This window comes from Arvicanthis niloticus, chromosome 2 (genome assembly GCF_011762505.2).
Source record: "Arvicanthis niloticus isolate mArvNil1 chromosome 2, mArvNil1.pat.X, whole genome shotgun sequence".
Classification (NCBI taxonomy): Eukaryota; Metazoa; Chordata; class Mammalia; order Rodentia; family Muridae; genus Arvicanthis; species Arvicanthis niloticus.
In genome coordinates this window covers 114,184,974-114,199,129 of record NC_047659.1, presented here as the reverse complement: position 1 = coordinate 114,199,129, position 14,156 = coordinate 114,184,974, and the positions used below count along the sequence as shown (strand labels likewise).

The following is a 14,156-nucleotide window of genomic DNA, read 5'->3' as shown; positions in this document are numbered from 1 at the left end:
CAGAGAGACAGAGAGAGAGAGAGAGAGAGAGAGAGAGAGAGAGAGAGAGAGAGAGAGAGAGAGAGAGAGAGAGAGAGAGAGGAGATTTGATTCCTAAATAACCTCCTCAGTATATGTAATGTTACTTGTATGTTTTCAGGGCTGTTTGGATATCTGACTGGTATCTTCCCTGGGGAAGACTGTTTCTCCCATTCTCAGCGTTCCTTGGTCGCCTGTAGTTCTTTGTGGAGGTTGAGGCCTTGTGGAAGAAGTTTGACAGTAATGTTCAGTTTACTTGAACAAAACCAGGTTTGAGCACTGGAGGCTGAGGACATTTGTTCCCACTGTGTAGCACACTGTCCTAAGGGCTTCCCTCACCTCATCCTCCCAGTCCTTCAGTCATTTTATTTCCCTTCAGCTCACAAATGAGAACACTGGTCTAGATGGGGAAACTTGTCCAAGGTTACCCAGCTAGGATTTGACAGGGCCATGGCTACACTCCACTTTCCATTGCATTGCATGTGCTGTGTATGTACTGGAAGGCAAGTCCAGGTGCTCTATCAAAAGCTAACCTACTGATTCATTAGTATGGCAGTGTGGCATGAGAGAATGCCACAGAGTGGCATTAAAGATGCTGTGGCAGGCACCTTTAATCCCAGCACTCGGGAGGCAGAGGCAAGCAGATCTCTGTGAGTTCGAGGCCAGTCTGGTTTATGCAGTGAGTTCCAGGGCAGCCAGGGTTATGTACAGAGACCATGTTTCAAAAACAAACAAACAAATAAATAAGAATAAAAAAACCCACTAGATCCAGATGTAGTTAACACCTGTGTCCAGATGTGGATAGATCTTAAAAACAAATTGCTAAGGGTCAGGCACTTGTGCAGAATATACAAGACCCCGGTTTAAGTTCCAGCACTGAGAAAAGATTTAAAAAAAAAATCTAAAAACTAAAAACACAGCAAAACTTTCTTATTCATAGGGACCAGGACATGTCATAAATCTATAAAAGTATATGCTAGAAAGATCCAAACATGCTGGCTGGCATTTGTTTTCCTTGAGGAGGGAACAAGATCAGGGGAACACACAGAGGACTCGCTGGTTACTATTCTGGATATTTCTCACCTACTATGTAAGTATAACTCTTAAGCAAAATGGGATAACCAACTCAGAATGTTGTCTAATATTTATCGGATGTGTTGGGGGCAGGGCAGAAAGAAGTCAGTTCTGCCCTATACTTAGGGTTGATTGCTTTAGAATGGTTTCCTATAGGTACGAGCTCACAGCACCTTAAGAGGTTTTTTTTTAAAAATAGACATTAGGCTATTCCCTGCTTTGCCTCTCTGTCTTGGGGAGGGCAGGGTAAGTTGTAATCAAATGTTAATTGCTCAGGTGGAGAGCTGCAGCGATTAAAACAAATTACCCCCTTCTAGGGCCTCTTAAAGCAGGTAGGCAAATTGGTTACCTAGAAACACAGTCTCACTAACCAACCAACAGTCTTCCTGAATTTGCCAAGGTCAACACATAGAACCGCAGGGTCATATGCTGACAAGTTTCCCTACAATTTAAAATAGGTTCATAGAGGTTAATGTTCTCAGATCATCGCGGGCTAATGGCTGCAATGAAGGGGTCAGGTCTGAAGGGGCCAGAAGTGATTTTGTGTTAAACTAAACTTGTTTTTTATTGTCAGTGCCTCTCCCATTCTAATGCAGTGACTAAGAACGAACAGAATTACATCAGGTTGTTTCTGTAGCGCTGGGGACCAAGCTTTTACAGGCTGGGTAAGTGCTCTACTATTGAGGTATCACCAACCCCGAATTACATTGGAAAAGGGAATAGAGTGAGCTTTGTCTCAAAAGCTGGGAACTACAAAAGCAGCATTCTTGTATTGGTGTAAGGAAGCCGAGATGGTTCAGTGTGCAGAGACACCTGCTTTCAAGCCAGACAACCTGAGTTAAGTAAGAGTCCCAGAATTGGGGCTGGAGAGATGGCTCAGTGGTTAAGAGCACTTACTGTTAGGACCCAGGGTCAGTAACCCACACTGGGTTTACAACCACCTACAACTTCAGATTCAAGGTATCTTCTAGACTCAGTACACTCCCGTGCACATTCTCTCTCTCTCTCTCTCTCTCTCTCTCTCTCTCTCTCTCTCTCCCTCCTCTCTCTCTCTCACACACACAATTAAACATAAAATCTTTAAAAATATTTTTATTAAATTTTTTAAAAAATGTGTTTGGCCTGCATGTTTGTATGTACACCACATGTGTGCTTGATGTCTATGGTGGTCAGAAGAGGGCATCAGATCCCCCAGAACTGGTGTTACAGCTGATTGTGAAACACTATGTGGGTTACAGGAAACCAAACTCCGGTCTCTGAAAGAGCAGCAAGTGCCCTAACCACTGTGCCATCTCTTCAACCCCTAAAATGTTGTAGATACTAAAGTTTTATTTTGTTTTGAGATAGGGTCTGGTCTCACTGTAATGCCAGCCCAGCCTTGCTTTGAATATTCTATATAGCTGTACTTAGTTGAGCCGTGGCAATCCTCCTGCTTCAGCTTCCTAAGGGCTAGGATGGCAGGTGTGTACTATCATAGCACACTTTGTTAAAGTTTAAAGAAAACCATGTTCTCTTTTAAAACACTGTGTTATACATGTGTAGATGCACAGAAGAAATGGCACACACAGAAGGAATGGCACACACAGAAGGAATGGCACACACAGAAGGACAACTCTGTAGAGTTGGTTCTTCTTCTACCATGTGGGTCCTGGGAATTGTTTACCTTTTAAAAACTGTTGTAAGCTGCCAGTATCTAAATGATAGCTTACAACTGTCTGTAACACCAGTTCCAGGGAATCTGACACCCTCACACACACAAGCAGGCAGAACACCAATATAAATAAGATAAAAATGAATGAATCACTAAGAATTTAAAAAATCTAATACTCAGAAAACCTATTTCACTGGATTTTAATATATATTATTTTTAGAGCAGTGGTTCTCAACCTGTGGATCGCTATCCCCTTGGGGGTCACCATCAGATGTCCTGCATCTCAGATATTTACATTATGATTCATAACAGTAGTAAAACTAGTCGTGAAGTAGCCACAAAATAATTTTATATTTTAGGCTCATCACACACAAGGAACTGTATTAAGAGTTGCAGTCCTAGGAGGCTTGAGAACCACTGATATATAGAGAAAGGAGGTGTCCAAAAATTAGTAATATTAGTTATTCAAGTTTGGCTTTATTGTTCTATGGCTTTAATAGTAATTGTTTCTGCTTCTTGAGCATCTCACTATTTTCCCAGGCTGGCCCCACCTTTGGGGTTCAAGAGGTCTTCTGCCTCAGCCTTCAGAGCGCAGAGACTGAATACATGTGGCAGCATGCCCTGTTTTTTGTTTGTTTTTCATGACGGGGTTCCTCTATATAACAGAGCCCTGGCTGTCCTGGAACTCCCTCTGTAGACCAGGCTGGCCTCAAATGCATGGTCATGTGCCTGCCTCCTCTAAGTGCTGGGATTAAAGACTTGCACCATCATCACCCAGCAGATTAAAAAATTAAAAAAAACTATGCTTCTCTGTATGAGTATACACATGTGAGTACAGGTGCCCTAAGAGGCCAGAAGAGTGCCTCAGACTCCCTAAAACTGGAGTTACACTATTGTTAGCTGCCATGTGGGTGCTGGGAAGCAACCCTGGGTCCTCCTGAAGAGCAGCCACTGCTCTTAACCATCGAGAGCTCTCCGGCACCTCTCCTTGACTTTTAAAAATGTGTATTTGGGGGCTGGAGAGATGATTTGGTAGTTAAATGCTTCCTGCTTTCAGAGGACCAGAGTTTGGCTCCCAGCACACATGTCTGATAACTCACCCTGCCTGTAACTGTTGGTCCAGGGGATCTGATGTCCTCTTCTGGCCTCTGCAAACCTATGGCATATACTCTCAGAGACATATATTCATCAGACAAATAAAAATTAAAGAAAAAAAGTCTTTAAAATGTCTATTTCCCTCTCCTCAGATTGAGACGGTAACCGGTGTGGTAGAAGTTATCAATACTGTGGACAAGCTGTGGCCTGCACGGCAGGAAGCCTGCCTGGAGTTGTGCTTCACAGGACTTCTTAGCAGCATTAGCATTTTCCAAGTCAGCCTTCAAACAGGGACTCAACACCAGACACTCTCCAGGGAGCACTGAGACTGTCAGCTCTGACAGGAACTGCGGAGGCATCAGCTTTCTGGAGTGAGCACCTACTGTGTTCTCTGGCACACATGTCCAGCATGGATCACTGTTGGACTACTCAACCTATAGTTTAAGTGAATCCAGTGATCCTTTTACAATCTATTTTCTTGGCTCGCTTCCTCTGGAGGACCCTGTAGATAGATCTCTCTACATCCTGCTGACTTTGTCAGGTAACTATGGTTGCATTCACTTAGGATGCCTTCTTTGATGCATTTATATAGAACTCAGTAAACTCCTGAGCCAGTGGTAAAATTTTGGATTTAAAATCAAACTGCAATATAGACTCGGAGCATGTGCCAAGGGGTTGATCTCCATCACTTCAGGAAATATATAAACAAATGAAAATAAAGTCCAAACAATTTTCAGGCCCATAAAATTATCCTATAAAACATATTTAAATAAAAACAAATAAAACACTTTATTATCTATCTTTTTCTTTAAAGAAAAAAAAAAAAACCTCATTATTGCTCAGAGAATACTGTAGAAGAGGTGGAGAGAGTATTATAGGAGCCAGAGGGGTCATGAACACCACAAAACAGCCCAGAGAATCAACTAACCAGGGCTTAAAGGGGTTCACAGAGACAGAACTGACAATCAGGGAGCCTGTACAGGTTTGACCTAGGTCTCCTGCATAAGTGTTATGATTGTGTAACTTGGGGCTCTTGTAGGACTCCTAACATTGGGAGCAGGGGTTGTCTCTGACTCTTTTGCCTGCTTTTGGGACCCTTTTCCTCCTACTGGGTTGCCTCATCCAGCCTTAGTATGAGGGAGGTGCCTAGTCTTATTGTAACTTGATATGCCATGTTTGGTTGATATCCCTGGGAGGCCTGCCCTTTTCTGAAGAGAAAATGAGGAGAAGCAAATCTGGGGGAGAGAGGAGGTGGGGGGGGGGGGACTGGGAGAGGAGGAGGAATGGGAAACAGTGGCTGGGGTGTAATATGTGAGAAAATAAATAAAGATGAGAGAAGTCAGAAAAAAAGCTCGTTATTCATGGTTATTCATGTGTATGTACGTCTGTGCATATAAGTGCGGGTGTCCTCAGAGGCCAGAAGAGGGCACTGGATCCCCTGGAACTGGCGTTATAGGCAGTTGTGAGCTGCCAGACATGGGCCCTAGAACAAATTCTGGTCCACTGAAAGACTAGGAAGCATTTAACTGTTGAATATCTTTTATTTTTTTAATGACTAATGAAAACTGTGACTGTAGAACTTACAATTTTATGTCAGTAGCTATAACTTAAATGCTACTAGAGTTACTTTATAAAATAGAAAACCCTCTCCCAAATCCAAGAACAGCCAATGGTTTTTATTACCTATCAAACACAGAAAGGTTCTATCATTGTTCCCCCTAGTTAAAAAAGTCCCACAACAGTATTTGTTATAGTCCATGGCCTGCTAACTGACACCAGCAACAGATACCCAAACCCTAATGATGGTGACTTCCACACTCATGCTTCCTCCTGCTGGGGCTTCTCTGGTAAGGAAAAGAATCCAGCCAATGACGAGGTGAGCACCCCAGCTCTCCAGGCAGCCAGGCCAACTATTCAATATGAATGAATTTAAGAAGTTTCCCCTAATGACACAGAGTCCCAGGGTATAAAACACCTTCTAGGAAACTGTGCAGTGATGACACCAGATGTGCTTGTTCTCCCTCTGTACACCCTAGGGGTGCAGGGACCCTCCCATCCCTGAGAACCCTAGGGACATGTGTGGCACATGATGCTTCAATTGGCCTTCTGATCTCAATTCAAAGACTGGGCATCCTGCCAGGGACACAAAGGTTTGCAAGAAAGTCCAGAAATCCCCAGGCAGCTGCCAATCCAAGTGTCCTCCTCTCAGGTGAGAAACAGTCAGAGGTCGTGCAGCTGGTGAGTCAAGGGCTGACCTCCAGACTCTCTGGCTTCTCAGTAGATATATTCTGACCCACTACACCTCCAGCTTGGGTTAATGTAGCCCTCAGATTCTCGGCACTCCTCTTTAAAAACTCAGTGGACAGCAGTGCATCTCCCAAACAGAGGGATCTGCTCAGCATTTCCAAGTAATGCCCTGGCCTCTACGCTGGCTTTGGAATGCTCTGGTTCTTTTGCTTTTCTGTATATTCTTCTAGTCGAAGAAGCCACTTGACCCAATACTTAGAACAGAGCTCTTCATCCATGAAGTGAGGGTGGGCAGGGGACCCATCCTTATAGGCCACCACAATTAATCCACACTGAACCTAGAGAGAAACACAGTACAGCTCCAGTATCTCCTCTTGTTCAGGGCAAATTAGCCAGTGCTAAGCGTGCTACAGCAGTATCTCCAAACCCATTTCTAAGACGGGCTGGTTAAAGATTGCACCAGGACACAGGAGAGCACAACAGTGGCCGATAACATCGAATAATGGACAGTGTTCAGTAAGCAACAAAGCAAGGCAGAAGCAACAAACAAATAGCAGCAGCAGCAGCAGCCCAGGAGAGGAGGAGAGTGCTCTGGAGGGAGAGAACGCTAAAGAGCAGTAAGCAGTGCTTTAAATAAGAATAAAACCCAAAACACCAGGCCAAGCTTATCATGCAGGAGCTCAGTGTTCTGACCTGAAAACTGTAGTGGGCATCGTGGTTTACGGCACCCATGTACGCCACGACTTGTAGTGGATTGTCGTATGTATTTTGAATAAAAGGTTTTGGTTTTTCTGATGTCTTCCAATCGATCACACACAGCTTGCCCCTAAGGAGAATCCAGAGGAATTCTTTGTAACAGTTCAAATTGAAAAATTCAGGCTAGCAAGATGGCTCAATGGGAAAAGGCGGCCTGCTGCCAAGCCTGAAAACCCAAGCACAGTACCTGGAACTCACATGGTCGGAGAGCAAACTCCCAAGGTTGTGCTCCATTCTCTACTTGCAAATCATGGTGTGAGAACTTACACATATGTACACACACACACACACACACACGATAGATAGGTAGGTAGGTAGATAGATAGATAGACAGATAGATAGATAGATAGTATCGTATCTAACTCTTGTCTTATGTACATTACTTTTGGTTCCTCAATGACTTGCTTTTACCCTCCATTTTCCAAAACAAGCTTTACTTCTTAGGATTAGAAAAGCATAGCAGGTGTGGTCTTCATGCCTATAATTCTAGCAGCTATGATGTGGAGGCAGGAGAATAACCATGAGCTCAAAGCCAGCCTGGGATACAGAGTGAGTTCCTGCCTTAGGAGAAAATCCAGGATAGACGGGACTAGGCATAGCTGAGCAACAGAGAATACTATTACACACAAAGCTATTCAGGAGGAGTAGGAAGCACATTTTTGGTTCAAACAATAATTCTCTTTATTCCTTGTGACTCCTTTAACAGCTAACAGTAACTGAAATTACACCTCTCATGGTTTTGGTGAATTTTTTGGAAGTATAATAATATCAGTAGTAAAGAACTCATTATGAATTGATACATGTTATAGCACTTCAAAATAAAAGCTGGATTCAATCAGTAGGAAGCTATGATAGTCAGACATACAAGTGAGGACATCTGGACCCTTGCCTAAAGGTTTATATGTAGACAGACACTTCCGTACTCTATCCACTCTGGTATGATACTATACCCACCCACAAACTATAAACAGTTAGACGATCAGAGTGTAGGGCCAGGCTTGGTGGTGCAAGCCTTTACTCCAGACACTTGGGAGGCAGAAGCTGGCATATCTCCATAATTTGAGGTCAGCCTTATATACATAGAAAGTTCTAGGCTAGTCAAGGCTACGTGGTGAGACCCTGTCTTAAAAAACTAAACAATGAATAAATAGAAACAAAAAGGGCAGTTCTGTCACTTGGGACAACGTAGATGAATAAAAGAGTATGCCAAGTGAACTAAGTCAGGTTCAGAAATGACATCAGTTACATGGGCATCCACCAAAGTTAAGTTCAGGAGCTGGGCATGTGGCACACACCTTTAATCCCAACAGTTGGGAGGCAGAGGCAGGTGGATCTCTGGGGATTCGAGGTCAGCCTGGTCTATGTAGTGAGTTCCAGGACAGCCAGAGCTACATAGTGACACTGTTGTCTCTAAAAACTTACTACCTAACCAGAGGTTCAAATGTCACCGATCCCACACTCTTCCCCTCACATCCTGTTATTGGTCACATGCTTTATTTGGAATGGGGTATCTGCAGATGATAGCAACTCCTGGGATCTGGAATGACTAGGAAAAACAGTAACAGCAGCAACTTAGAAGCCATAGGAAGTTTTAGCCCGTTCAGAGTCCTTATCATATCAGCCACTGCCTGGAAGCCAGGAAGAGAGTTGATGTTCAGGGCCAACAGATCACTATACAATCTTTGGGAAAACAGGAAAAAAGCAGGGGGTGGGGAGGGGGAGAAGAAAGACAAAAGAAAACAACAGTGATTCAAGAGGAAATAGAGAAGAGCATTCAGGAACCACATGGGGTCTTGGAGAGACAAGAAAATGGACAGGCTGGAGGATAAGTCACTCCCAGTCACTGATTTTCATGTTGGCAGATTAAGTGTCTTTCCTCGGTATGTCTCTCCTACCTCCTGCCCTGTTCTCTTTTTTACCTTAAAAAGGTGGAGGCCACAATTCCTTAGGCACATCTTGAAGCAGGAGTTAAGAGAGGCCTGCCTCATAGACATCCCTGTAGCCCCACTGGGATGGAGGAGGCACCTGTACTTACTGGTACTCAGCCACGCAGTCCAGGAGCCCTGCGTACTTCAAGGCCTCATGCTGGACAGCACTCTCCAGAGCTTGCACACCACTGATATCTTTCAGAATATGCTGGATGCTTTTGATGTAGCCATGCTGGGGGTGCTCTTCTCCCCCTTTTAAGTTCTCCTGGGGTGAAAGTATGCTTTCCAAGGCTTCATGGAACTGTCTGCCTTGTAAAAACACATCTAAAAAGAAAATCGAGGAAAAATAAAAATGGAACCAACCAAAACCAAACCAAACCAAAGCAGGACTTAAAACTAAGTACCACATATTATATAATAATATAATTTAAATTATACAAAAATTATCTTAAAATGAAAACCCCTTAGACAAAAATTTTATCCTTTTCTTGTATTTGTAAGCAGGGTTTTGTATTATAGGCTGGCCCTGAACATGAGATCCTCTTACTTAAGCCTCATGTGCTTGTATGTACAACTATGCCCAGCAATATTCAGTTTCCTGTGAAATCCAATAATGCAATTTTTTTTTTTTTTTTGGAGCCGGCTCTCATTATGTAGTTCCGGCTGTCCTAGAACTATGTAGACCAGGCTGGTTTTGAATTCACATCTCTGCTTCCTGAGTGCTGGGATTGATTAAAAAGCGTAAGTGACCAAACCCTGGCTTTTCTTTAAAAAAAAATTTTTTTTTGAAAGAGTTTAGAAGAAAAAGTATAAGACAGGAAGGCTGTAATTTTTTTTAAACGTGTAAGAGTATTTTGTCTAAATGTATATCTGTGTGTCACATGTATGTGCCTGTTGCCCAAGTAGACCAGGAGAGGACATCAGAACTCCTGGGACTGGAGTTAAAGGTGTTTGTGAGCCACATGGGTGCTGGGAATCCAACCTGGGTCCTCTGGAAGAGCAACAAATGCTCTAAAACACTGAGCATCTCTCCAGTACCCAAGCTGTAAATCTTGGCAGCTGTCCAGAGGAGGGAGATGAAGAACAGACATTCCTTTCTCAGACAGCCATGGAGGTTAGGCAAGCAGGCATGTGGAAAGAGTGAAAAAGCCAAAAGCACCAGAAAAAAGCTTACATAGGCTATGGTCAGAGTCCAAAACTGACAACAACAACAACAAGAAGGAAATTTACACCTTTAGTCAGGACTGGGAAAGGTGTCAGACCTAACAGAGCCTCATGCTGCTCAATTATAACTTTGTGGAGCCCTTGGGCTTCTGGGAAGGAAAAGTACATTATTTCATTAAGGGAATAATTATTTCTTTCATCTCTTAGCGTAGTTAGGTGAATATACCTTCCTGAAGAGTGGTGCCTTAGGCAGGCAGACTGACCAGTTCAGCTGGATCAACTTTTAGTGTTTTTGGGTAGGTTGTAATATTAGGTCTCCACCTGAGCTGGGGTTGGGGGGGCGGGGGAGAGTTCATCTCTGGAGCAGAAGGAAATGGCTTTCATTTAGTAGACCTTAATAGAGCCCTGATCAAGGCTGCCGTAACAATGTTTGTGAGATAACCAACTAAGCCATCTCCTTGGGCCTCCTCATATTCTTTTAAGTTAAGATCAGGAAACATACTCAATAAACACAAGAAACGCTATACAGTCACTTGATCACTGGTAAAGGGAAGAGAAAGAGTGAGCAGTGTTAGGCTAGGTAGTGGCCTAACATTTTAAGCTGTAATTTTCAAACAGCTTACAAGATAATGAACTCGGCTCCTCCAGCAGCCTTGGCTGTCCTGTTAGTTTACCCAAAGCACAAGTATTCTGGCTCAAGTCTCCTAGCAGAGCAAGGAGTTAAACTGGGGGGTGGGGGAGGCATTATCTAGACACATACAGAAGCACAGGCTAGCCCACAGCAAAGAGGAAATCAATCTCATCCAGATGGGGTAATATTAAACCATATTATGTTTGTCAAATTTACAAAGACTTGAAAGGTCAGTTCAGTTCTACACTAGCAAAACTTAAAATTGCTTCTGGAAAATTATTTGGGGGGGACTAAATGGAATTCAAGTTAGGAGGAACACTGCTCTACTTCCTGTATTCTTGGTCCTGTAGAAATTATCTGCATGTGAAAGGCTTAAAAGAAATTTAACGCCGGGCGGTGGTGGCGCACGCCTTTAATCCCAGCACTTGGGAGGCAGAGGCAGGCGGATCTCTGAGTTCGAGGCCAGCCTGGTCTACCGAGTGAGCTCCAGGACAGCCAAGGCTATACAGAGAAACCCTGTCTCGAAAAAACCAAAAAAAAAAAGAAAAAAAAAAAAGAAATTTAACCCTGCTGGAATAAAATTTAAAGAGATGTGTGGTAGCCTACAGACTATGTAATGAATCAGAAGACAAACTTGTTAAAAATAGGAGAGGATGGTTTATAGAGTTTCAGGACAGCCAGGGCAACAAAGAGAAACCCTGTCTCGAAAAAACAAACAAACAAAAAACCCAAAAAAGGAAACCAGACACTGGTTTAGTGGTTGTCACTAACCATCTTACGAAGGTACCCCACATGTAATCCTTGCCCATCTGAAGAATAGAAAGTGTTGCTTCTCAACCTTCCTAATGGTGCAGTCCCTTAATAGAGTGTAATACGCCCTATGCTGTAGTGACTCCAACCATAAAAGTCTTTTCATTGCTACTTCATAACTGTAACTGTGCTGTTATGAATCATAATGTAAATATCTGTGTTTGTCAATGGTCTTAGGAGCCCCTGTGAAAGGGTTGCTGGACCCCTAAAGGGGTTGTGACCCACAGGCTGAAAACCACTGGTGTAAAACAAAGCCTGAGTCACTTTTGCCATATCCAAGGTATATAACTACATAACTAAATGCTTATACTATTTTGGTGTTTTTTTCCCTAAGATAACTGGAAAGAAGGACAATAATTTTAAAGTGAAAGTGCCCATATGTCACTGGAGGTACACATAATATTCTTGGGGAAACAAAGGCTAAGGAATGTCTCTATAAGCTCCAGTTTTAAACAAAGACACTTATATAATCCTTATAAGACCAGTGCATTCTCTCCTGCCAACGGTTTGCTTCCCTCTCCCCCAACCACGAGGGTCTCCTTATGCAGCTCAGATCGGCCTGAACATGTGATCTTACCTGAGCCTCCTGAGTGCTGGGACTATAGGCATGCACCACCATGTCTATTATTTTTTAGATCTACCCTTTTTTGTTTGATTTATCTCGAGACAGGGTCTCACTATGTCCTGGAACTCCCTAAGTGGACCAGGTTGACTCAACAGAGATCTCTCTATCTGCTTGAGTGCTGCAACTGAGGGTGTGTGCCACTAAACCTGGCTTAAAAGGACCTGCTTTAAGGAAGCTATCCTCTTCACTTGTCTAATAAAGAAGTCGGGAGTTGAAGGCTGCCAATACGATCGAAACATACTGTACCAGATTCTCTAAGAACTGGTAAAATTTTTTAAAAAATAAGACGGTTGAAGGCTAAAGGTTATTTTACCAATTTCTAGTCAAGAACATTCAATCAGTTCAATTTACCAAACTGTAATCAGGGATCGTGTGTCTTGGACTGTGGCTAGCCAATTGATACTGATTAGCAGAACAATGAAATTCTGAGAAAAAAAAACAAAAAAACAAAAAAAACCCCAACTATTTAAAAACTAGACTTTTGTCAAGAGATGGAAAAGAATAGGTTGTTTATAAGTTATGCAAGTTTATCAAATAATTTGATCTCTGTATTTCCATTTCTACAGGTAACAGTATCTATGAGGAGGGTTAAGCCAGTCAGCAGACATGAAATGCTATTTAATGCTATTTGAAGGCACTTCCTCAGTAAGATTTTTTTTAAGTCCCATTCTTTTGACAGGAATGCTCTATCACCTAAAAACCAGTGACCACACAAAACCAGAAGTAAGAGAATTACTTGAAGTATACTGTGCAAATCCATCTTCTCCCAGCTCCAGAACCATCCGCTGTTTCCACCTCTCCAAAAAGAAACTCTGCTCAGGTGGCATGGTCTGCTGAAGGATGCGGGTCACACTGGGTATCATGTTTCTTTGCAAAGGGATCTTCAAAGGACTTGAAGAACCGCCTGTGTGTGGTTTCATGGCTCTCTCTTCATTGAAGATAGGAAACCAGTGTCGTGGAGCTCTGGCCTGCGGCTCTTGCTCTGGAACCTTACACTTACTCACAGGACCATAGAGCACATCATCTTCCTTGAACAGTGACTCTGGAGTCTGGACCGGGCCTCTGGACAAGACAGAGCGTACTAAACGAGAGTACTTCACTTGGTCTACTGTTTCGTAAGAGTTTTTTTTCTTCTTGCCACACACATAAGAGGAAGTGGAGAAACTCACAGGAGGGCTTGGTTTTACAGAGAATCTGTTTGAACATCTAAGCAGCCAGCAGATGGTCAGAAGCGGTTTCATTTTTTAGACTTCGCCCCTCTTACTTTTCTTTAGTCTGTAAAGCTTAAAAGTGTGATCTGTTCTTATCTAAAGAAAAAAAAAGTTTAGGTTTAAGAGGTTTTACATATTAAAACCATCAAATTGAAAATCACACAAGAACAAACATTAAAAGTGCATACACTACACACTTAACGTTTCAAAAAAATATCATTGCCAAGAAAGGTTCACCAAAATCGTAAGCAGCAGCATTTGTTAACTGTTACTGTGTTGGCCATTTTGGACGTGACACTATAACTCTTTAATCTGAATAAATGTGACAAGGTCTGGAGGCAGAGACTAGGAAACTTAGTTCTTGGGAGGCCGAGGCAGTATTTTTTCGAGTCTTAAGGTTAGCTTGGCTTTGTCTCTAGAAACAAAACTGCAAAACCCCCCCAAACCAAATTCACAAGCCTTAACAGTTAAACACCTACATCTATATACCAAACTCTTTGCTAAATATTCTGTATGAGCATCTCTCATCTATTCTTCACATCCTTTAAAGTGGGTGCTACTGTGACCCCGCAGTCCAGACTCGGGACTTGTCGCAGGTGGGTCCGCACAGCCCATCAGCGTTAATCCCAGAAAGTGATGTCTGCAGGTGTCTCCCATGGCTGGGCCAGGACAACCGTGGTCCTCCCGTGCCTGAGTTTAGACAGGGAAGAGATTATTTAAATAGACATTCGGCCTGCTGCAGGGTTCCATCTGTACCTGAGATGCCACCACGCTTTTACACCCAGACTCCAAACAACCTCTCGGGACCCGTACTTTTATCAGTCCCGCGCTTTCCCAAAGCGAGGAGGCCCCAGCATGCACTGCGCTGTTCCCCCGAAGCCGAAGCGTGGGCACCGTCTAGCCGCGCGTCTTCGCTCTCACGAGATCTTGCGTACGTCACCGCCGG

The 14,156-nt window shown here is 43.2% G+C and overlaps 1 protein-coding gene across 2 annotated transcripts; it reads right to left on the bottom strand.

The window, feature by feature from the left end:
* Nucleotides 1-6,115: 6,115 nt before the first annotated feature.
* Mgme1 (mitochondrial genome maintenance exonuclease 1) lies at nt 6,116-14,156 on the bottom strand. 2 transcript variants are annotated; one of them, XM_076929884.1, is made up of 5 exons: nt 14,024-14,156; nt 12,736-13,306; nt 8,877-9,093; nt 6,779-6,911; nt 6,116-6,423 (listed from the first exon to the last, which is right to left on the bottom strand). In XM_076929884.1, exons 2-5 carry the CDS (start codon nt 13,238-13,240, stop codon nt 6,262-6,264), a joined length of 1,017 nt encoding a protein of 338 aa, XP_076785999.1. In that variant the 5' UTR covers nt 13,241-13,306; nt 14,024-14,156; the 3' UTR covers nt 6,116-6,261. The 2 variants fall into 2 exon arrangements, with proteins under 2 accessions (XP_076785999.1, XP_034350429.1); XM_034494538.2 differs by having other exon boundaries at nt 13,967-14,105.